The following is a 23380-nucleotide window of genomic DNA, read 5'->3' on the forward strand; positions in this document are numbered from 1 at the left end:
GGTTTACTCTAATTGCTTTCTGTATAGATGTAATTCACTTATGGTAGGGAAATGTGTTCTGCTAAAACTAAAAAAAGGAAAATCAGCATAAGCTACTATGTTAATTTCCCAAAACTGTTATCATAAATTTCCACAAAGTTCATGGCTTTAAAACAACAGAAAATTATTTTCTCACAATTCCAGGAGCAAGGACATAAACCCAAAATCCATGTGTTAGCTAGATATGATTCTCTTTCTGGTGAGTCATGGTATTCCTTGATATTTGTTGGAATATAGATGCATGATTCCAAAATCTGCTTCCATTTTCACCAGGCCTTTTTCTCTGTTTCCTTGTATATTCTCTCCATTTTCAAAATAAAGACAGCAATCAGTGAATTTATGAGATATCTTACTCTGTACAGTTTCATCTTAACTAATCGTATCTACAAAGACTACACAAGGCTGGAGTTTGAGATTCTAAGTGAATATGCATTTTAGGGAAGTGGGATACCATTTAAGCCACTACAACCACATGTCTGTTATTTGTAGCAACATGGTTAAGTTTCCTATTGTTGACATTGAGATACTTCAAATCATGGAAGTCATGGTAGGATTTGCGCATGAGAAACAGTCAAAAAAAGAGTGAATCATTTTCATACCGAAAAACATTTTTAAAAGTTAGAACACTTTGATGAAAGTGTTTATGCCAAAGATATTAAGATAAAAATATATAATTTTTTATGTTTCTTGGGAAAATCTCTTAAAATATTGGTACCTACTGGAAAATATATACCTAATTAGGTACAAATAAATTTGATACATAATGAGAAGTATGTTATATCCATGAATCTCTACAAAAGGGATATTGAGACACTGTACAGGGCACTTATGTATTCATGGTTAAATGGTGACCCAAGCCAATATCTCACAGCCTGAACTATATCCTCTTAGAGGTGGTGTGCTACTGTGTAAACAGCAAGGGCCTTGAAACAGTGTCAGCTTTGAGTTCAATTCATAATTCTGCCACATACTGGCACTTTTGGTTTGGATCAACTGCTTCTTGAGTCCCAGATTCCTGAGTTGCAAAAGGGAAATACTAATACTAATCTTCATGAGTTACAGTAAGAGAAATAAGAGTTTGCTTATAAAAGACTGGGATACAGAACAAAAATCAAGTAATGTTGGTCAAAACACATTTTGCTCTTACCCTATCTCTAGACTCTCTCTGACTCAATTCTTGCCATCTCTGTGGTTTCCCAGGCAGTTTACACTGACACAACACCAAACTTTCTATAGCACATTTGAGGAAGTCATTCTGAATATATTATGCTCCACCATTTTTTCTCTATGATCCTCAAACTTGGGAATAAACATCTAAGTCAAAATGATCTAAGGTTTATAGAATATTTCAATAATGAATCAAATAAGGCAGTTTCATTTAACATTCATAGCTTTTTCTGAAATGATTTTATCTCAGTTTGCTGAAGGCATTATAATGCCTCTATCTTCATTATTCTTACATTGATGTAAGTAAAATGATAAACCGGGTTAAGATACCAGAGAACTAAAATATTTTTACTACAGGAGGAAGACTCAGTCAGAGTGTATCCTTTGACCAATTTACATTAGAGATAGCCCTAATATGCCCTCTGGGTATAGGTCTGCTTTGATAAAAAATAAAAATAGAAAATAACAATTTTGAAAATAATTATAGGGCTTTCAATGGTGTCATTATACACAAAGAAAACATTTATCCCACTGTTTCCTAGTCAGCTATTTAATCAGTTTTCTCACACGTGGGGGTCTAAGGGTAAAAGGTGATAGAAAACCAGAAGGAGAACTATGAGGACAAGGGAAAGGAAGAGGAGCAGAAGGTACTAGGGAGAATGGATATCATGAAAGCACAATTAATATGCACTGGTGTACTGATTATTAGAACAAAAAGAGTTGACATTGATAACCAGCTGGAATCTATTCAAGACAAGATGAGGACAAAGGGGAGAATGGATGATAGCATCCTATAAGATTATGGTCTCCTTTTACCTTTGGCTTTTTATGACACTGTAGACATCTAGCCAGTGAGCTGTAAATACTGTGACTATCTCTGAGTAACTCCTGGCTTATTTATAGATAATCAGCAACCATTGGAGTAGCATGTAGAATTTTATTACCAGACATCTTTAGTGCCAGAGAGTGCCTGATGTCTTTGATGTCAACCTGAGACGAATCAGGCACATTCTAGCTTGAATGAAAGCCAGTTCTACCCTGACCACCATGCAGTCTCCTTCCCTCTTACGCAAGTCTTGCAGCTATCCTCTACCATACTTTTGGCAATGAGTCCTCCCAATAAATTACAGTCTGTAATCTTGATTCGGTCTACTTCTTTCTTTGGTTTCATGGCAATTTGAAGCCTGTGTGCAGGTTCATATGCCAACAATAGATTTTGCCAAAAAAAGAAACATTTGCCATGTTACAATGTTTTAAAAATAGCTCAAGTTCTTCTGAAAGGATCAAGATTGCTGTGTGATTGTCAATCTCCTCGATATCCGTCTACATTTGCTCTTAAAATCTGGTTCAACACACTACTTTTTGATTGTTTGCTGTTTTGTTTGCTTTTAGTATTTGTTCCTCCAGTCCCACAGACTCTACTCGCCTCCCTTTCCCTTTCCCTAACAGAACCCATTCTACTTTCCTGTCCTCTTTTCCTCTTAAGTGTTCAGTTTCAAACACTACAAACAGACACCATGTTCTATTTTTATGTAGTCTGACTGTTCTGACCAGGACTTTGCACAATCTGATTGAGAGCTCACTTAGATCAGGGTAAAATTTGTCTTGCTATGACTCTTCTCAATATTCTTCTCCTTTTTAGTATCTACAAACTCATGGATTTTAATAAATATTTGAAGGTTTTAGTTCATCGCAATTATTATTCTTATTTATGCTCAAATTATCCAATGGTTGTTCAATGTGACCTGTCTCCACATTGGCTTTTTTTAACCCAACTCTTCATTTTTGATAACTTCCTTGCCTTTTAGTGTGACAAAATGTTTCAGTATCATCTTGTATATTTTCTTACTGAGGCCAGAAATTAGCTATTACTCTAAGAAAACTTCACTCATTTTCAATTACTTTCCAATTCATATTTGAGAGAAATTACCTTTTATAAATGATATACATTTGTGATATTGCAATACTACTTTGATAGAATAGTTTTTATACTGAAAGAATATATGTGTATTTGACAAAGACAATGCCATCATTCACAAATAATCAGTTTTAACATGTTATCTTCTAAACCATCTTCCCACTGCACATTGCACGCTATGCCTCTCCTCAAAAGTAGAAGAGATGATGGGGGAAAATATTAACATTTCCAAAAATTAGATTGAATAAATATTTAATTTGTTAATCACATCTTAACAACTCTACAATTGACTATTAAACATCGAAGGAAAACTAGTATGTGTGGGGAACTTCAGATTTAGGTAATGTGGATTTTATAAAAGCTGTTTTCTACCATTGTTAGTAGATACCTAAGATTATCTTCAAAGTTGCTGGAATCTACTGAAAGGCAAGTAAGAATTCCATATATTCAATGAAAATAAAAAGCAGCCAAAATGAAAAGTTTTTAACAGGGCCTGAGAGTATTTTTCACTTGTCAACCTTTCACTTATAGCACATGTAATAAAGCTTTTCAAATGTTTAAAGCTGAGTTTTAAATTGCAGGAGAGCTATATAAAACATAGATTACTGTTAATGTTCCTATAATCCAGCTCTAATAATAGGGTTGTCATTGTTGTCAGTGAAAAGGCTGTTTTTTAAAAATCTTTAATGGCTTTATGCTTTCTCCATGTTTAGAGCAACTTTAAATATGAAGTAGAAGTCAATGTCATTGACAAAATGTGAATTAATCATCTAAAGTATTTTCATATATTTCTCTAAAAATGTATCCAATGTGAAAACAACCTGAAAACTGCCTAGCCTTGATCTTCATATCCTTGGATTCCATATCACCTACAGCTTCTCTGGCTAAAAGAGAACCAAGCCTTCTGCTCAAGCTTTGTCATGTTCCTTTTTGCCTGTATTTCTTTATTTTTTATCCTATTTTTGAAGTCCAATCAATTAATTGCTTAAAGTTTAAAAAAAACATCTAGCATTCATTTACACATAAAATAGGAAACATTCCTCCAATAACTTTCTGGAAATGTGGTAATCTAAGCAACAACAGCAACAGTTCTGTAAAGCCTGTCAGACTCAGACCTACTAAATCTGAACACAGCAGTGTTTTAGCAAGCCCTCCTGCGAATTCTGATGCATGTTCAAGTTTCATTGCTTTGAATATGAGGATGCAAGGACTGGGAGCATGGTGCAGTGGAAGAGAACTTGCCTAGTACGAGTGAAGACCTAGGTTTCATCCCTAGCACTGAAAGAGATGAAAAAGACAGCCTATATTGCTTATGTAATCAATAAATCAGATGCATATTAAGTAAACAAAGCAAATAGCAACCATTTGACATTGACTGCCAAAATGTAATCAAATGCTTTTAAGCATTTAATCACAAGACTAAAGTTTCAAATTTCTCTGAATGCTCTAAATATTTTACAAAAAGGTACATATAAAATATGACATTGATTAAGGAGTTGATTAATATTTTTACAACAAAACAGGATGCAGTGGTATTAATATCATAGGTCAATTTTTGTTTTTTATTCTTAAAACTTTAATTCCTGCTGTAGTGTATTCCTGGAATTTAAACTTTTATATGTTACTGGATTGTCAGGAAATTTATAAGAAAATAATTTTACATATCCTCAGGTTTATGCAATGTTACGAGGCTGCAAAAAAATATAATATCAGGAAGCCAGGGATGCAGGTTTAATGGATTGCTTAACCACGTGATTCTGGTTGTTTAGTGAAAATTTGCTGCTATGATCAGAGTGATTTAAGCTCAAACTGCTGTGCACGAGGCTGAATATATTTTTTATCACATAGTTTTCACTTTCTGTTATGGAATTTATACAGGTTTCCTATTGCTTCCTTGGCAAATTACCATAAACTTGATGATTTAAAATAAGTTTATTTCCTTATTGTTCTGGTAGTCAGAGATCTAAAATGCTACACAGGACTGTGTACCTTCTCAAGGCTCGAGGGGAGATCGAATTCCTCACCCTTTCCATTTTCCAGAGACTTCTCTCTAGTCCTGTTTTCTCCATCTTTAATCTCAGCATCGTAACATCTTCTCTTATATCTAGCTTAGTGCCCCTCTCTCATAAAGACTTGTAATTATATTGGATCCACCCCAGTAGAATATTCCCATCACAAAACCCTTAATCATGTTTTTGGCAATCACATGCTCACAGGTTCTGGGGATTGAGATGTAGACATTTTGGGGGTGGGGGCAGTTATTTTTGTCTACTATTCTATTCTTATTCCTGTCTTTATGTAAATTCTAACATTTTATGAATCTAGAAAATGAAGTGTTCTTTTGCTTCTATTTGTTTTTAAGCTCTGTAGTACATGACTCATTTTAATATTTTATAATACACTAACCTAGTCTGGTTTTAATCATGAAAAACACCTTTCTCATAGACATTGAGTTATAATTAGAGTCATCAAAAGATTTCTTCCTCTGAGAAACAGGATAATGAATCCAAAAATTTAGATTTTTTTTCAGAGCAGTTAAGTAAGTTACTATTTTGGAATAAATGGTCATATCATCTTTTTAATTGAGAACTATGTTATAATTGGTACTAGTTAACTACTGGACTCCTATAGAGTCCAGAAAAATACCCTCAGGCCCTGTTAAAAACTTTTCATTTAAGTTCATTTCATATAAGTCTACAAATCCTGAAGATGCCTGTTCATTTATAGTAAAATTTCTAATATTTCTATAACTATTTAACTTATAAATAATGTTATGTCTTTATGGTTTATTCAGATTAAAAATAGCACATATCTGACCCCGAGAGGCTGAGGCACAAGGACTACAAATTGACCCCAGCCTAGGCAATTTAACTACTTATGAAGACCTTGTCATAAAATAAAAAATGAAAGAGAGTTGGGGATTTACCCCATTACAGAAGTCCTGGCATCAGTCCTCAGCACCACAAAAGTAAATATATAAATAAATATACATATCTGTACTTTCTGAATATAAACATATATAATAAAACCCAGAAAATGTCTATAAAGTTATATATAAATATTTTTCTACATATTTTAACAAATTTAAATGCACATAACATTCACCCTTGTTTGATATTTCTATTTTATTTTTGTACATTTTCTTTATGTTAACTTTTCTTACGAGTATCACAGGCTTTCACAAACTGAATTTGTCTCATATACTGATACTAATTATTATAGGCCATCACATGTTAAAAGGGAGAGCACTTTTAAATTGACTCCTCCTGTTAGTAGCATCTGTCATGTTTTGTTTCAAGTAAGGTCTCACTATGTAGGCCAGGCTGGCCTTGAACGTGCAGTAATCCTGCTACCTCAGCCTCCTGAATGCTGGGATTATAAGAATGTGCTATTATACCCAACTGTCCCCACCAGTTGTAAAACCACTTCTGCTATCTGGCAACAATGGGATCTTGCAGACTTACTCTGATTTTGTCCTGCTGAAGGACATGGAATTGATGTTTTAATGAACTCTGCTTATTCTCTTTTTAAATATAGGACCATATTAGAGATCAAAATCTGTGTGATAGGGGTCTTGAGTGAGTAAAAGTATTGCTACTGTGCTGCTATGGCATTGTTCTTGATAGTGACTGAGCTAAAAAGAAACCCAGCTTATAAGTGTATACAGACTCATGCCTTTGAGTATAACATGTTGTTATCCTTCATGCTTGTTTTTCTTTTTTTTTAACAAAAGAAAGAATTGAATAGAAAAATACAAAGGTTCTTGCAGAGATTCTTGCAGACATAATGAACCAATAACTAGAATTATTGCTTCTTGAAAGATAGAGCACCACACTGTAATCACAAACTTCCAATTCTGGGTTCTGCATGAACATGAAGAAAATATCCCAGAGGATAGTGCTCCTTGCATCCTGCATAAGGGACTACACTGTTTGCCTTTTTTAAGCAGTGCTGAAGGTGGACCTAGGGCTTCCAACATGCCGTACAAATGCTTTATCACCAATCTCCAGCTCCAACCCTCTCTTACTTGATTTTTTTTAAACTTTATAGTCCTTTATGCTGAACCCAAACTTGGCAAGTATATGTTGGCACATTCATGAACTTATTCAGGCCTCTCTGAACTGACTCAGCAGCTGGAAGAGCATCTCAGGTCCAACATAATAAATTAATTTTTCTCTTTGAAAGATGGGTCATACTGTAATCACACAATTCCACTTTTGATGTCTTCATGATAATGCAACACAGAATTTCTTAGGATACCATCTTCTTCATGGAATACAAATCTCACACAGTACCTGTCTGTTTCAGCTGCCTGGACAAAGTCCAAGGTTGTCTTCCTCTTGACTTCTGCTGTCAGTATCATCAAATATTTTTCTTGACAGCCTCTGTTCCTTGTTTATCACAAGGGAAATTTCCAGGCCTGTTTGGTGGTGTTAGCAGATTGGAGGGTCTGCTCCACATAGTGAAACTTGGTGAAGAAACAGGAAGGAAAAATGATCTTTTATTACTTTTCTTATAGTGTGAGATTTCAGCAATTATTTAGATTTTGCTCTTCTGCTCTTTTAAATCTTCTGGATCCATTGTGTGACACAATAGCAAAGTAACCCACTCTCTTCCCTCTATTTTCTAGGACAATGGTTCTAAGCTTACTACTCATATTAGAATAATTTGAGGAGCTTTAAAATGTGACATGGGGCTGTGGGTATAACCTAATGGTAAAGCACATGATTAGCATGCAGGCTTCCCTGAGTTTGATCCTCAGTACTCACGTCCATGTACATGTACACATGTACACATATACGCATGCACACACACACAAACACACACATACACACTCATACACACAGATCCTGTATCCCATCGCCATAGCTTCTGATTTAACTTTAAAAAGGGCTGGATGTGATATTAGGGTATTGTAAAACTCCATAAGTGAAGAGAACCCCTATTCTAAGGGATGCTGGGCAATCGCAATAAAGTGAACCATATATTCGCCTATGAATTTCAGCATAGAAGTTCCACGGATACCTAACTTGACATTGTAAATAGAGCAAGTGACTTTTTACTGCTCTGCATCAGGACCTCTGTGTTCAAAAGAGGGAACCACAAACAGCCTCTTTTAAATCTTCTTGAAATAAAAATACAAATACTCTAGTTGCTCCTCCAACACTTCTTTCGGTCTCATCTTTCTTCACCTCTCTCATAACCTTGCACTAGCTACTTCCAGGTTTCAGAAGCTATTTCACCTGTGAGGTTAAATTAATATTTGTATTTGATACATAATAAATCTATATAAAGTCTACAACAGATTAAAAAGTTCATTAAAAGCCTAAAATGTTGGAAGCTTGTGGTTCTAGCTCCCAAAAATAACTGGAGGGAGTATAATAAAAGTCAAATCTGATTTTCTATCTATGACATTCCAGAAAGTCAACTGCAATGTTTACCCATATATTGTGTCTTATCTGTTCATACTTTAGGAAGTCATTCAGGTTTAAAGAAGTCTGAAGTATGAAAGTATGAAATGTGCTATGGTTTAGACCTAAAATGTTCCCTACAGCCTCATATGTTTGGAAGGTGACTGAATTATACTGGCAATATAGTTGGCTTGCTGTTAGGAGGTGAGGACTGGGCAGAAGAGTCCATACCCCCAGCCTTCCTAGTTTCTCCCTTGACTCTGCTTCTAGGCTATTTCTAGGCCAGTGCATCAGAATGGCTGTATTGGGAAAGAGATTTGTACTAAGATCCTGAGAAGGGGAAAAGAAGATGCAAAATTCTTTTAACATAGCAGCCCATGCTTTAGGTTAATAGTTCTTTGGAAAGTTATCTGAATCACTTAAGGAAATCAGTAACCATACAATGTCCCAGGCCAACTCTGTATATATCTGGTGGTGCTTTCTCCTCCATCAGACCCTTCTACCATGCCTTCCTGCATTGGAGCCAGCCAACTATGGAGTAAAATGTGAGCCAAAGTAAACTTACCCTCTTTTAAATTGTAGGTGTCAGGTACTTTGTCCCAGTGACAAGGAAAGTGACTAAGATGACATAGAAGGCAAAAGTTATTGAGACACTGTAAACAAGATTTTAAAAACTGCTCCAAAAAGAAAAAAAAAGATGGTTGTAAATCTGAGTAGAGGGTCATAAGTCTAAAGAGTCATTAAACAGGTCGTTAAACAAGGAATAGCTGTAGTATGGTGCATCAGCATGACTGTATTGGGAAAGAGATTTGTACTAAGATCCTGAGAAGGGGGAAAAAAGATGTAAAATTCTTTTAGCATAGCAGCCCATGCTTTAGGTTTAATAGTTCTTTGGAAGGTTATCTGAATCACTTAAGGAACTCAGTAACCATACAATGCCCCAGGCCAACTGTATCTAGAGCCTAGTATTCTGTGTAGTTTATTAGTTCTCTTAGCTCTGATACACACCAAAGTATTTGAACCATTGTTGCAATGTATCATTTAGATTGGGGTAGCTGGATATACTAATAAAGGAGGCCTTAATGAAAAGTGGTGAATCACCTTTTCAAGGAGAATTTGAGATGACCTTTTCCTTCATTTGGCCTGGAGATCACTACTTGTTACTGTGGCTACTATCTCAGAAGCTTTGTTTACTTGATTGATTTCTTGCATGATTGGGATTCTAAGAAAAGAACAAATGATATTTTTAAAAATGTGGTAGCCTCAATTCCTTCTTGATTAGGAGTTTCAATTTTTAATATGAAAGTGAATTGCCTGGAGACCCTATTAAAATTCAGATTCTGCTTCAGTAAATCTGGATGGAGCAGGCTGTTCTTCTCTGCAGGTGATGCTGATATTGATCAGAGAAGCAGCTGCTAGCTTTGGTTCTCATGGCAAATTGGAATCTCCTAGGACATTTTTAAAAGTAATAATGCTTACGTCCTCATCCTAGTCACTTTTCCATCACTAAGACAAAATTCCTTTAAGAGAGGCTTACTTTTGGTCACAATTTAAAAGTTCGTGATTGGTGGGTTCTGAGGCAGAAATCAACTGGCGGGAAGGAAACTTGAAAAAGCAAGATGGCGGACAGTACTTTAGTGCAGATTTTGAAGAGAAGGGGTTATGGGAGTCAGTGTGTTCTGTGTGTCAAGAGACCTCCAGAATAACACATGTCCTAATACCCCAAAGCAAATAACTGATATAACCAAGGTCTACTCATATATGGCTGCTATTGTGTATTTTGGTATAAATTTAGACTTCCATAAGTCCTAGTGAAGACAGTAAACTTCCAAAGACTGCTGTAGAATGCACAGGCTAGGCGCCTAAGGACCACCACCAATTTCACACAACTGAATAGAACAATTGAGAATAAATGCAAGTTCAGACATTTCCACAGTTGTGTATCTCTTCTGTGGGCCACCCAAATCTCAAGTGAACCTCCCCAGTCTAAACTGGTGACAAGACTGGATGGAGGAAAGCTGCTCATATTATGATGGCCAGAAAACAAGAGAGAAGAGATAAATCCACTGATGTGTATAGTGCTCCCATGATCCAATCACCTTGCACACACATGAGAATTTGGGGGGACATTTTAGATCTAAATAATAACAATTTTATTCCTTGATATTTTGATTTTTTCACATTATTAATAACATATTGACTAGAAATCGAGAGTTTTAAAAACTCTACAAACTCGTTGTCTTAGTCCACTACCAAAAGTTAACCAACAGTATCTTTTTTCCAGAGAAACTATAAAGTGGCCTTTTTATTCACTTTGTCTTGCTATATCATACAATGTGTTACAGTTCAGAGCAGTGAAAATCTTGATTTCTCCTCTCTGATGTTCTGCTATTGTAAAGCTTCCATCAGAAGTAATGAAATAAGAAAAATTAAGAATAATGTATGAAATATCATAAAGACCAGTTGGTTTGTTTTCAGACTCATTCTTTGCAACTCTGCCCTTCATAAACCATTTTTTGTGTTAAAAATATACTGTCTTTTATTAAATGATTGTAAAACATGTGACATATTTGCTTGTTTTCTCTTGTCCTCAATATGCTAAACAAAGATTTGGGACTCTTACAGTTTTGGAAAATTTGCTGATTCATAACTGAAAATCTGAGCAGTATGGGTATAAGAAATCTATGAGAATTTGAAAAAACAAGTGAGAATCTTAGAATTGCAGGAATACGCTGTTCAATTTTAAATCCTCTAATCTCTGGGGGCAAGGAGTCTTTTGAGTGATCAATGGATTTTATAAGCGCCAGAGCTCACTGTTGGTTATGTCAGGTCAGGTCCACAAACAAGCAGAAAGGATGGGGTTACAAGCACAAGAAATGAATAAGGGAAAAACATCTTTGCATAATAAAATAGAGAAGGTGGTGGAGGAGGAATAGAGCTGGGCATTACTGCCTTCCTGCCTGACACAGAACCTCAAGGGAGTTGGGGGAGGAGTCTTCACACTGGGTGCAGGTGTGATCGTGTGGAAGAAGGGTAGTTAACAGAGAAAGCTGGATGGTCACAGAGTTCTGAAACTCTCTCAGACATATCAGGCCAATGAGGAATCCAGAACAAAGACTGCCTAGAAGAGAGGTTCTGAGGCAGGAGTGGTCTACCACTAGTTTCTCTGGCATGCTTGGTCATCAGTCATTAAAGTCATGGATCATTGAGAACATCCCAGAGAGAATGTGGCCTGGGCAGGGATGCTGCAGCGGATCTGGAAGGCACAGTGCTGCTGGCAGGAGACAGTCAGTCAATACCTCTCCTCCCAGTGTGTTCTTTCTTGGAGGCAATCTGTATCTCCACTTCCATGGCTGCTGCACTGGCACTTTCAGTTTTATAGAGAAAATGTGTATTTTTCTGTGGGATAATATAATACAAAGTTAGCCACAGCCCAGGTAATTAATGTTACCCTGTGTATCTTGCTTTTGGTTTTGTTCTTTCAAACTTAATTGGAATTTATCAATTATAATTAATCATTATGTCTTCTGGGCCCACAATTGATTTATGTCCGTAAAAAAAAAAAGTTGTCTTTATCACTTTCCTCATTGCTGGAGCAACATGTCACCCACAATTTAAGGAAGGAGGAGTTTATTTTGGTCCACAGTTTGTAGAGGTTAAATTCCATAGGCAAAACAGCATGCCAGAGGGGCATAGTAGAAGAAAAAGTGCTGATATGAGAGAGGCCAGGAAGCAGACATCAGAGGGAGGATCTGGGAAGGGAAATAACCTCTTTCAGGCCAACCCCCCAGTGGCCTACTTCTTCCCATCATATCCAAACTCCTAAAAGCATGTCAGCTTTAAGCCCCATAATTCAATCACCTTCCCAAAGTCCCACCTCTGAGTGCATGAGGAGCTTGGGAGATACATAAATATAAACTATAACAAACATAATGTCACTGGTAACTGGATAAGATTTGGTGGAACAATATCTGTCTTCCGTTGTGACTAAATGTTTAATATTAGCTTTTAAATCCATCATGTTGATACTCACTTAGCAGAAATTTTAATTTTTTAGCATTTTAAATAATTGTTTAGGATCTTGTATTAAAGAACGAGTTATTAAGTACAACTAACTTAGATTATTGTTTCTTGTTTTGCCACAGTGTGTTATCTAGCATGACAGATGTTGTGTTGGCTCGAGTGTTTAACCATTCAGATCTGGACATCCTGGCTAAAGAAGCATCCATCCCAATTGTCAATGGACTGTCTGATACATATCATCCTATCCAGATCCTGGCTGATTACCTCACACTCCAGGTTGGGGTATTTCTTTGCCTTACATGAGAGCAAAGTCAACAAAGAATACTTGACTAACTTAAGTAGAACCGTTTATTTAAATGATACTATTAGTGTTCTATTTTCAAATATCACCATGACAAAGAATTATCATATATGTGTACATACTGCATGTCCCAAGGAAAGAAAGCATTATTAAAAAGTCTATAAGATATTTCTGCACCAAATCCTGCTCCTGAACACTGTTAGCCCCTTCTCACATCTCTTGTTCTTTCAATCACTTTACTTTTTGATGCCATATTTAACACAGTGGATGAATAGGGAATGCTGGAACATACAGAATGGACAAGTGTTATGCAATCTTACATAATCAGAGACTGTAGCTTGGGAACGAAGACCCATGGAGTGTGCTTGAATATTTAAAATGGTCAATTACCAAAGCTCTTTTAAAAAGAAGGTCATTTTCTATAATGTAATAAATTTGTTGTTTAAAAGTAGAATTAAGACATGCAGGATTTATAGAGTTGAGTCTCCAATTTAGCCATGTGCTTCCAAATCAGGAACTTAAATAACTTTAAAAGAATTATTTCATTTGGTTTGCCTCAGCCAGTCTACATGGCATTGCCTCTGGAAATCATAACAACCATGGGTATTGTGTCTAGGAATGATTCTAAGACAGCAGGCAAACTGGATAGGCTTATCCCCCTCCCATTTTAATAAATTATACACATTTAAATGTGAGGTTAAACTTCAAGTGAGACTATTCAGAAATGAAAATAAGATCCGTGCAGAAAAAAATCAGTGACATCAGATGCCAACTTGCTGTATGTGAGTGTGACTTTATGCAGACACATAATTTAAGGCTTCTCCCTAGGACTCCATCATTAGTAAATTATAAATTCATTGAGGCAAAACAAACTGTTTTATGCCTCATAGTGTCTGCTGCAAGGCCTTTTGCAATGCCTTTATACAGGAGATACTAAAACAGGATTTCAGTAAATGACAGCAGCTTATCAAGACCATGGGTTCTGAATCAGACAAACCCCAATTTAAATTTTAGCTCAACCATCTTTAGTCCTGTGACCTCCAAATTACTTAGCCTTTCTCTCTTTTTTCTCTTATCTGTATAAATACTTAAATATGTTAAATACATGGGAACTACAGACACTTCAAGAAAAATAAAACAAATGTGCATTATGCCCATCACAGTTTAGTTAAAATTTAATGTGATGGAGGAGTAGTTTAGAATTAATTGCTTTTAAATAATACGTTATAGAGAGTTGAGGCCCACTGTGTAACTCTGCCGAGTCCCATTTACTTCCATTACGCAAAGACATAATTGCCCTGCTATCGGTATCTATAATTGCCAGACATGTATTTATACACAACTATACCCATAAAAAACCAACAACATAGTTGGACATTTTTGAAATTTTTGTATAAATAGCAACATTCTCAGGGTCACTATGCCATGTTCCAGGTGTATTGGTTTCTCCCTTTCTTAAACCAAAGAACGAAATTTCCTTAAAAGCAGCGATATTTGTCTCCTTTATTTAAGCTACATCTCTATTGCCAAGGATGGTATCTGGACATTGATGGTGGTCATATCTTGAAACAAACTGAATTGAAGTTGAGATTTGAGAGTGCTGAATCCTAACCACTGGACCACCAGGGAGCATCTGAAGTTCAGATTTGAAATGTGTGAAATCTGAATCTGTATAAGGTCATATGATGTCTTGGTTTGAGATAATAAGAAATTTTACTATTGCTTTGTGAATGTACTGTACTATGCAATAACGTTTAGTAGTTTATTCATTCCAACATGGCATTAGAATTGAGGTAAAGGTTATTTCCTTTACTTTAATCCTAATAGTTGTTGCATAAGAGTGGATTTCCTTCTGGATTTAACTTCCTTTATCCTTTGCCTTTTAGGAACACTATGGCTCTCTCAAAGGACTTACCCTCAGCTGGATAGGGGATGGGAACAATATCCTTCACTCCATTATGATGAGTGCAGCAAAATTCGGAATGCATCTTCAGGTAGCTACTCCAAAGGTATGCAAACTTTCTGCCTTAAAGATACACTTCCCACTTAAGTCAGATGCAATTACCCAGTGAAAACAAAGCTCTTTTCCATTCAAGGACAGCATAGGTAAGGTCATAGAAGTTAGCTTATATTACCAGATCCAGTTGTAAATAGCTTTCTAGCCTATTAGGAGTCCAGTTTCCTATCTATATGATAAGCACTAGTCTTGGTTGATGCCTTTCTTTTTGTGTTAAAAGAATGTGTGCATTCCCTTTGAATGCCCGGATGCTGGTTTTTATGATGACTGGCATCCTTGTGCATTTCCAACATAGAGGGTGAAGAAAGCAATGAAATCAAAATAGGATAGACTCTTAGTGCATGGGAATTATACTTCATTTTTTTAATACTGCAATTTGGTTTAAAAAAATGTCAGTCCAATGGCAAGCTCACAGAGGCATCAATACTAGTTCAGTGTTTCAGGGCCCTTTTGGATTTTTAAATCTGAATCCTACATAGTTATGCAGATGACTCCTTCGTACTTCCTGTCCTGCTGTTAATCTGTTCTTAGAATATATGGAAAGCCTAACTTCTTTCACAGGACCCATTTAACTCTTTTAATGCCCAAGACAATGGTAAGAGTTGTTGCCTGTAAAGAGATCTGGAGGGCTGTGCTGTGGCTCAGAGATAAAGTTGCCTGGTATTCACCAGGGCCAAAGCCTTGTGTTTAATCCTCAAACTGGAAAAAACCAAAACAAATTAAAAAGAGAACTAAGAGGTTCAAGGAAAGAGGTGGAGGGAGACATTATTTTCATTGTATATGTGTTTATGTGGTTTTTAATTTTTTCCCATGTAAATGTGTAATCTATACAATGACAAATACATAATTAAATATATTAATATAAGAATTACTCAAACACAAACCAGCTCCAAAAAGCCTCCACATAACTCTTTAAACAGCCAATCTCTACTGATTTTTTTCTCCATTGTGTTTTTTTTTTGTTTTGTTTTGCCTTCTGATGTCCTATCAGGAGTCTTTTGGAAGGAAATTTCCCCTAAACAGCAACTCTTTTAAAAACAGTCTTGATTTGCGGTAAAAGATAGAATTGACTCTGTTATTTGGGAGATGACAATTCACAGTTATCGTGCACCAGTGTGTCTCTGACCAAGCATGTATTTGCACTTATCCCATTCTGAGAACTTAAGGCACCCTGAAGTGAATACATGATGTTAAAAATCTTCCCCTTAAGCTTGAGATGTTTATTTACCAACCACTGGGAACATGAGTTATATAATATGGATGAATGACTGAATTTCTTTAATAGGAAATATCCAAGTTGCTTGAGTCTCTCATGCATTTTGCATCTCCCTCCTACTCCTACCAGTGTCTCAATCCAGATTCCCATGAAGAGTCCCCTAGTGGGGATTTGTGTAGGGGTAATTTACTTTTTAAGGGAGATCTGTAGGGGAATAGGGAGAATAGGACCAGGAAAAGGAGAAATCCTAATAAGGCTACCATTTACAGTGGCCAAGCCTCCTGGTTTCTCCAAGCCTGGAGAATTTATGGAAACAAGCTTTTGGTGCTAAGGTTGAGGAAATCCTAGCAAAGTGATTTGGTCACCCTACTGCCATATCTGACCCACACCCATAGAAAGTAGTTTCCCATAGGTGAACCGTGGAGTATGCTATGCCTGAGAGATGTCCCAAACCAGGGTGAGGAGGGTAGGGATTCATCCTTCTGAACCAGTCATTCATCAGAGGCAGCAGGGGAGGCAGAGTGATAAGTTCCCCTGGCACTTTTGTCAGGAAAAGCAACCTGGTAGTCAGAGAGATGTCTTCTGAAGAACAGCAAGTGCTACGTATTAAAAACATACTGAAATTAAGAGAGGGAACCAAAGCTTTCAAAAGGATCCTCTGAGCACATGTGGGTAGGACACCAGCATTATCTGTTGCATCCTGCAAAACAAAGTAAGAGAATATTAAGTACTTTTCCCTAGTGTTCTTGCATAACCACTTTGGGCTAATGCATTCTGCTGTCGTATTTTCTTAGGGTGGCCAAAACAAATTATCACAAACTGGGTGGCATAAAATAATAGAAATTTATTTTTTTCAGTTTTGGAGACTAAAAGCCTAAAAACAGGGGTTGGCAGGGCCACATTATGTTATTTGGTTTGTGACTGCATCATTCCAATCTCTGCCTCTATCATCTTCCCTTTGTGTCCATGTGTGTTTCTCTGTATAAATATCCCTTTTATGAGGACACAAGTGATACTCAGTATAAGCCCACCCTAATTCAATAGAACCTCATTTTACTAATTTTTATATCTGTAAAGAGCAAATATGGTCTCATTCTGGGGCTCTGAGAGGGCATGGACTGTTTTCTTTCTCCCTTCTTTTCATCCTTTCTTTTTCCTTTAAACTTTCCTTCTCCTTGCTTTCTTTTTATTCTCTTTATGTATGTCTTTTGTGGTGCTGAAGATGGAACTGAGGACCTCACATATACTAGGCAATACTCCACCACTGAACTGTACTCCTAGCCCTAAGATATGAAGTTTTGAGGACAGCATTCAACAAAGTGTACATGCCATAAAAGAAATGGTAGGCATATTAAATAGCATGTACTCGGAGGCCTCCTATTATAGTAAATTTTATTGACACAGAAAAATGACCATCACAATAGGTAATTTTCCTCTTGTACTCAGTGTGAACTGAAATAACAAGCCAGATGTAACATGATTTTAGTGATTTTTCTTCACTTTATGAGAAGGACGAGCATACTCACTACAAATTTAGTTTGGAGAAAGGCCCTGAATTAATGCAAACTATTAGTGCATTTGTTTTCTACAGATAAAACATACATTCACAATTGTTCTTGGGTATAAGGTGCTTTTAGACAGACTTTATTCTGTTGAAGAAATATATGGTTTAAACATTTTATTTTATGTCAAAGAGGTATTATTAATATCAAAGGGAAATTTTCCAATACTGCAGGGTAATTTTAGTATTGTTCTTATGCAGAAACTCATTTAAATGATAAAGAGTACTAAAAGCCAGTTAAATCTTAGTGGGTGTAAGAGTTTTAAAAATCCTGTGGAAAGTGTGATAATGCAAAAGTCAGTCCATCAACTTCAAGCTCTAAGTTGTTAACAAATTTATTTCCTTTAAAGATATAACTAGGGAAATTATTGTAAATTTAAGAAACATTGAAAAGTTTCCACATCCATAACTAATCCAGTTCTCCATTCTTTAGCCAAGAATAACTTACAAGTTCAAGAAAAAATAATTTTGTCTATGATTATAAAATTGCTCCATAAGCTATCAGTAGCAATAATTTTAACATTGTTCCAAGTGTATATTTGAAGCAAACTGGGTTTGTTAACCTCATTGTTTATCTGATTTCAAGATTTATGCAAAGACCAATGGGTGATTTAGTATTGAAAGCTGAGGTATGAGTAAAGAATTCCTCTCTATATTCTAAATCATGGTCCAGTACATCCAAGGTTGGGTGCTTTTCTAATTTCCAAGCCTCTCTCATGGTTCTCTAAGTACTTATTGATGCCTTCTCAAAGAATGATTATACTTAGAGAGTATAAAACCTGCTGTCCAAAGGGAAGGCTAAATTTTCAGGGCAGGAAGCATATAAGAATTATCCAGGTCTCTTCATTTATATTTACCACTATGACTCTTTGCAACATTAGTTACTAAATTAGCAAGCTTTTATTAGTAAACTTTCCCCAGACTCCCACAAACAAGGCTATAGAATTCATGGTCATTTTGAGAGTGGTAAAGCTATTTAAAAGATCTGTATCCATCATCATCAATATCTCAGTATTTTTTTCAAGAATTTTGTTATGGGAGAACTATGTTACTCAATTATGTATAAATGAAAGGCAGTGAAAAATGAATAAACTTGAATGTGTCTGTGATATATTGGGTCTCCCAGATGGCAGATTTTGAGAGTGCAGCATTCAAGATGCACTAGATGTTTATTATACTGTGACCTTGAAATCAACAACTACAGGAAGGAAGTGAAGGAAGTAGGAGTTGGCAAAGAGAGAGAGAGAGAGAGAGAGAGAGAGAGAGAGAGAGAGAGAGAGAGACAGAGACAGAGACAGAGAGAGAAAGAGAGAGAGAGAGGGTAAGCTCTCTGCAGGAGCAACACCAGTCTTGTCTGACCTTATGGAATACTCTGGATTTGAGATGGCCCTGTGGAGCTTCCCAGGAAGGGCAGAAGGGTTCAGGTTTTCAAAGCCTCCTATCAATCATTCATTGAATTTGGGGCCATGATAGGGTGTTTGACCTTGAGTGAGGCAGTTCTCTGCAGCTGAGGCGGTGCCTAAAGGAATCTGACAGCTGAAGGCCGTCTTCTGGCAGCACCCCAGTAGCTAGAGGGAATAAATCCTTAATTCGTGATTATTCGTGGGTATGAGAAAATCATAAAGGGGAATCTGAGGGGCATATTACAGCATTCACCACAATGCCCCACTGAAAATTTATAAATGCTTAGAATAATAAATGCTAAGAATTTGGGAAAATGACAAAGCTAAAGGAAGGTGAACATAATTATGATGTTTGAACTGACCAGATTTCCATATGAAGGGTCTGGAGGTGAGGCTGGGCTGGAGTTTTGAGGAGCTGACAAGTTCTGATGAAGATACCCAGGAGGGGACAAAAGGAAGGTGTTCAAGGGTGAAAGGCTGTGATGGCAGAAAAAGGCAAGATGTGTACAGGAGTGACAAAAGACAGGCAGGCTCTCCTGCAGCCAGATGTTGAGAAGAATTAAGAGGCACACGCAGGGGATACAGGCAGGGAGTCTTAATGCTATTAATCAGTTTTGACTTAAGTAACAAGTGGTAAACATGGAGGGTGTTGGAGAAGACAGTTTTGCTGGTTGGTATAGAATATATTGGAGAATGAAGAGAGCTTAACCATGGAGGCTTGGAATAGCTTGGGTAAGTTTTACTACTCCAGAATATCCCCTCATGTACCTCTGGGACTAAGAGCGAGTGAGGCACCTGGGATGAAAAGTTTTGCTTGTAGGAGCCTGAGTGTCTCCTTAAATTTTGTGTTCTAGGTACCTTCCTGCCTCACCAAACTATTCTGAACAAATATTTAATCTCAGCAAAAAGTTACAGTTATGTGAATGCCATTTCAACGCAAGTGCCCTGCAAATGAATAAAATATATATAGGATTCCTGTTAGAATTTAACTGAGTGGTAAAGGAGGAGGGTTTTGTTTTGTTTTGTTTTCTTCTGAGGTAGGGTCATTGAAACTGAAACCAAAAGTATTATCTACATGTAATGGGTGGAGAAAAGCAATCCTGAAAGAAATAGTATTTGAAAAGGCTCAAGAAAAATAAATTAGACTTCCCAGAATCAATAACTGGGACCACCTCTTATTAAAAAGTTTCTGGTGCCCTCACCGGCCTCTCTGTGTGTCTGGAGGACTCTGGATATCTCTACCCAGACTGCTGGAGTTCCCCCAGGCTTCCAGGTGCAGGGAAGGGGAGAGGTGGGTTTGAGGCCTTCACTTGGAGACCTGCTGAGCTCCCGATAGGTGGGCTGGCCCACACTACCAGCCTAGCCCAGCCTGTTTAGCTGCCGTGCCTGGCCATAGGTCTGCAGAGGAGGAGCTGGGCAGATCTGGGGTGCCCTCACTGGCCTCTCTGCGTGTCTGGAGGACTCTGGATATCTCCGCCCAGACTGCTGGAGTTCCCCCAGGCTTCCAGGTGCAGTGAAGGGGTGAGGTGGGTTTGAGGCTTCCATATCAGCCTCCCCATTCTGGCTTCACTTGGAGACCTGCTGAGCTGCCGACTGATGGGCGGGCCCACACTATCAACCTAGCCCAGCCTGTTTAGCTGCCGCGCCTGGCCATAGGTCTGCAGAGGAGGAGCTGGGCAGATCTAGGGTGCCCTCACCGGCCTCTCTGCATGTCTGGAGGACCCTGAATATCTCTGCAACCAGGGAGGGTCCACAGGTTCCTGAAGCACTGCGGCCTGTGCTGAGTACCCTAACCCGGCTGCGATTGAAGAACTGTGGAGCTTCCAAGGGGCAGGTGGGCGCACAGTGTCCCTGAGGCCCAGCTTGTCTGGAACTGCGGAGTTCTGAGCAGGCAGAGGAGGGCCACTGGTTCTGCAGGCCCAATGGCTTGGGGTAGTGCGGTGCCAGAGTCTCAGTAGCTCCAAACATAGAAGGGGATTTTCAACAGATCCTGAGGAAGCTTTCAAATAACACTTGAAACACAGAAATATAGGAAAATGACAAAACGAAAGACCAAATTACAATCTCAAACCTCCAGCCCATCTCAAGAAACCCTAGGAGCGATGTATATAGAAGAAAATATATCCCATCCACCTCATATATCGGACACAATAGCCACTGAAATTGACAAGCAACTCCAGGAAGCTTTAAAGAAATTCAAACTCGAAATAATCTCCCAGATAAAAGAAGAAATGATAAAATAAATGAAAGAGATTCTAAATATATCTAAAGAAAACACAGATAAAAAATTGGAGGAACTAAACAAAAAGATAGAATCCCTAGACGAGCAATATAAGAAACAAACAGAATATATAATGCAGATGCACAGAGATATACAGGAAATAAAAAACTCCACTGAAAGTGGTAAAAACCGCCTTAATGAAAGTGAAGATACAATTTCAGACCTTGAAGGCAGGATTGCAGCTAGTGAACAGGAAAGGAAAGATCTTTTGAAAATAACAAGGAATCAGGAAACAACAATTCAACAACTGCAAGACGATGCAAAGAAGAATAACATAAGAATGATAGGGATTAATGAAAGAGAGGGAGACAACATGAAGGATGTCAGGAGGATATTTAGAGAAGTAATAGCTGAAAATTTCCCAAGCATGAGATCAGAAACTGACATCAGGATCAGTGAAGCATATAGAACTCCAAACAGTCATAACCAAAATAAAACTAAACCCAGACATATAATAATCACCATCCCAGAAATCCAAAACAAGAATAGATTATTAAAAGCTGTCAGAGAGAAAAGACAGATCACTTATAAAGGAAAACCTATCAGAATCACAGCAGACTTCTCAGCACAAACGATAAAGTCAAGAAGAGCATGGAGTGAAGTATTCCAGATCCTAAAGCAAAATGATTTCCAACCAAGACTGATATATCCTGCAAAACTATCATTCAAAATAGATGGTGCAATACGATACTTCCATGACAAAGAACAGCTGAAGAACTTCATGAACACCAAACCAACCCTGCAAAAAATATTGAAAGACAGTTTAGATACACAAAGGAAAAAACCACTAAGCAAAGCAAATAATTAAACAGAACAGAAAGATAAAGATGCAATAGCAGAGAGATAACATTCCTACAATTAACCAGCATTTAACAGTAATAACCATTAATGTAAATGGTCTCAATGCACCAATCAAAAGAAACAGACTAGCAGAATGGATCAAGAAACAAAATCCAACCATATGCTGTTTACAGGAAACCCATCTAACCCAGAAGGATACTCACAGACTGAAAGTCAAAGGATGGAAAACAATTCTTCATGCAGCAGGAATCCAAAAAAAGGCAGGAGTAGCCATTCTGTTTGCAGACAACGTGAACTTTAAACCAACAATGACCATAAAGGACAAAGAAGGTCACTACATACTCGTAAGGGGAAAACTCCAAGAGGAAGAGATAACTATCTTAAATATATAGGCACCAAACTCCAGAGCACCCAGTTATATAAAACAATTATTAACAGAAATGAAAACTCAAATTATCAGTAACACAATTGTAACAGGAGACCTTAATACACCACTGACACCAAGGGACAGATCAACCAGACAGAAAATGAGCAAAGAAATAACAGAACTGAATCACACCTGTGAACAAATGGGTTTGATAGACATATACAGAATGTTCCACCCAACAACATCAGAATACACATTCTTCTCAGCAGTACATGGATCATTTTCTAAAATAGACCATATATTAGCTCACAGAACATATTTAAGCAAATGCAAAAGAGTTGAAATCATCCCTTGCATATTATCGGATCATAGCGCTCTGAAATTAGAAATTAATGACAAAAGATACCGCAAAAATTCCGCAAACACATGGAAACTAAATAACACACTCTTGAGTAATCAGTGGGTCACAGAAGAAATTAAAGAAGAAATTAAACAATACCTAAAAGAAAATGAAAATGCAGATACAACTTACCGGAATCTGTGGGATGCAATGAAAGCCGTTCTGAGAGGAAAATTTATTGCACTGAGTTCCCACATCAGGAAAACAGAATGAATACAAATAAATAACTTGATGCTACACCTCAAACAGCTAGAAAAAGAAGAGCAAGTCAAGCCCAAAGCCAAAAGAAGAGAGGAAATTATAAAAATCAGAGCAGAAATCCATGCAATAGAGACTAAGAAAACAATCCAAAGAATCAACGAATCAAAGAGTTGGTTCTTTGAAAGAATAAATAAAATCGATAAGCCCCTAGCCAACCTTATTAAAAAAAGGAAAGAAAAAGCTCAAATTCATGCAATAAGAAATGAAAAAAGAG

The 23380-nt window shown here is 37.2% G+C and overlaps 1 protein-coding gene across 1 annotated transcript in view; it reads left to right on the plus strand.

Moving 5' to 3' along the window:
• Positions 1-23380, plus strand: part of Otc (ornithine transcarbamylase) — a 74674-nt gene that overhangs the window by 36502 nt on the left and 14792 nt on the right. Inside the window, exons 5-6 of the mRNA XM_003469339.5 lie at positions 12681-12834; positions 14746-14868. Coding sequence (XP_003469387.2) covers positions 12681-12834; positions 14746-14868 — 277 coding nt within the window. The remainder of the gene's footprint in view (positions 1-12680; positions 12835-14745; positions 14869-23380) is intronic.

Source organism: Cavia porcellus, unplaced genomic scaffold, assembly GCF_034190915.1.
Source record: "Cavia porcellus strain 051 isolate PalLab524CR breed Dunkin Hartley unplaced genomic scaffold, mCavPor4.1 scaffold_3, whole genome shotgun sequence".
Lineage (NCBI taxonomy): Eukaryota > Metazoa > Chordata > Mammalia > Rodentia > Caviidae > Cavia > Cavia porcellus.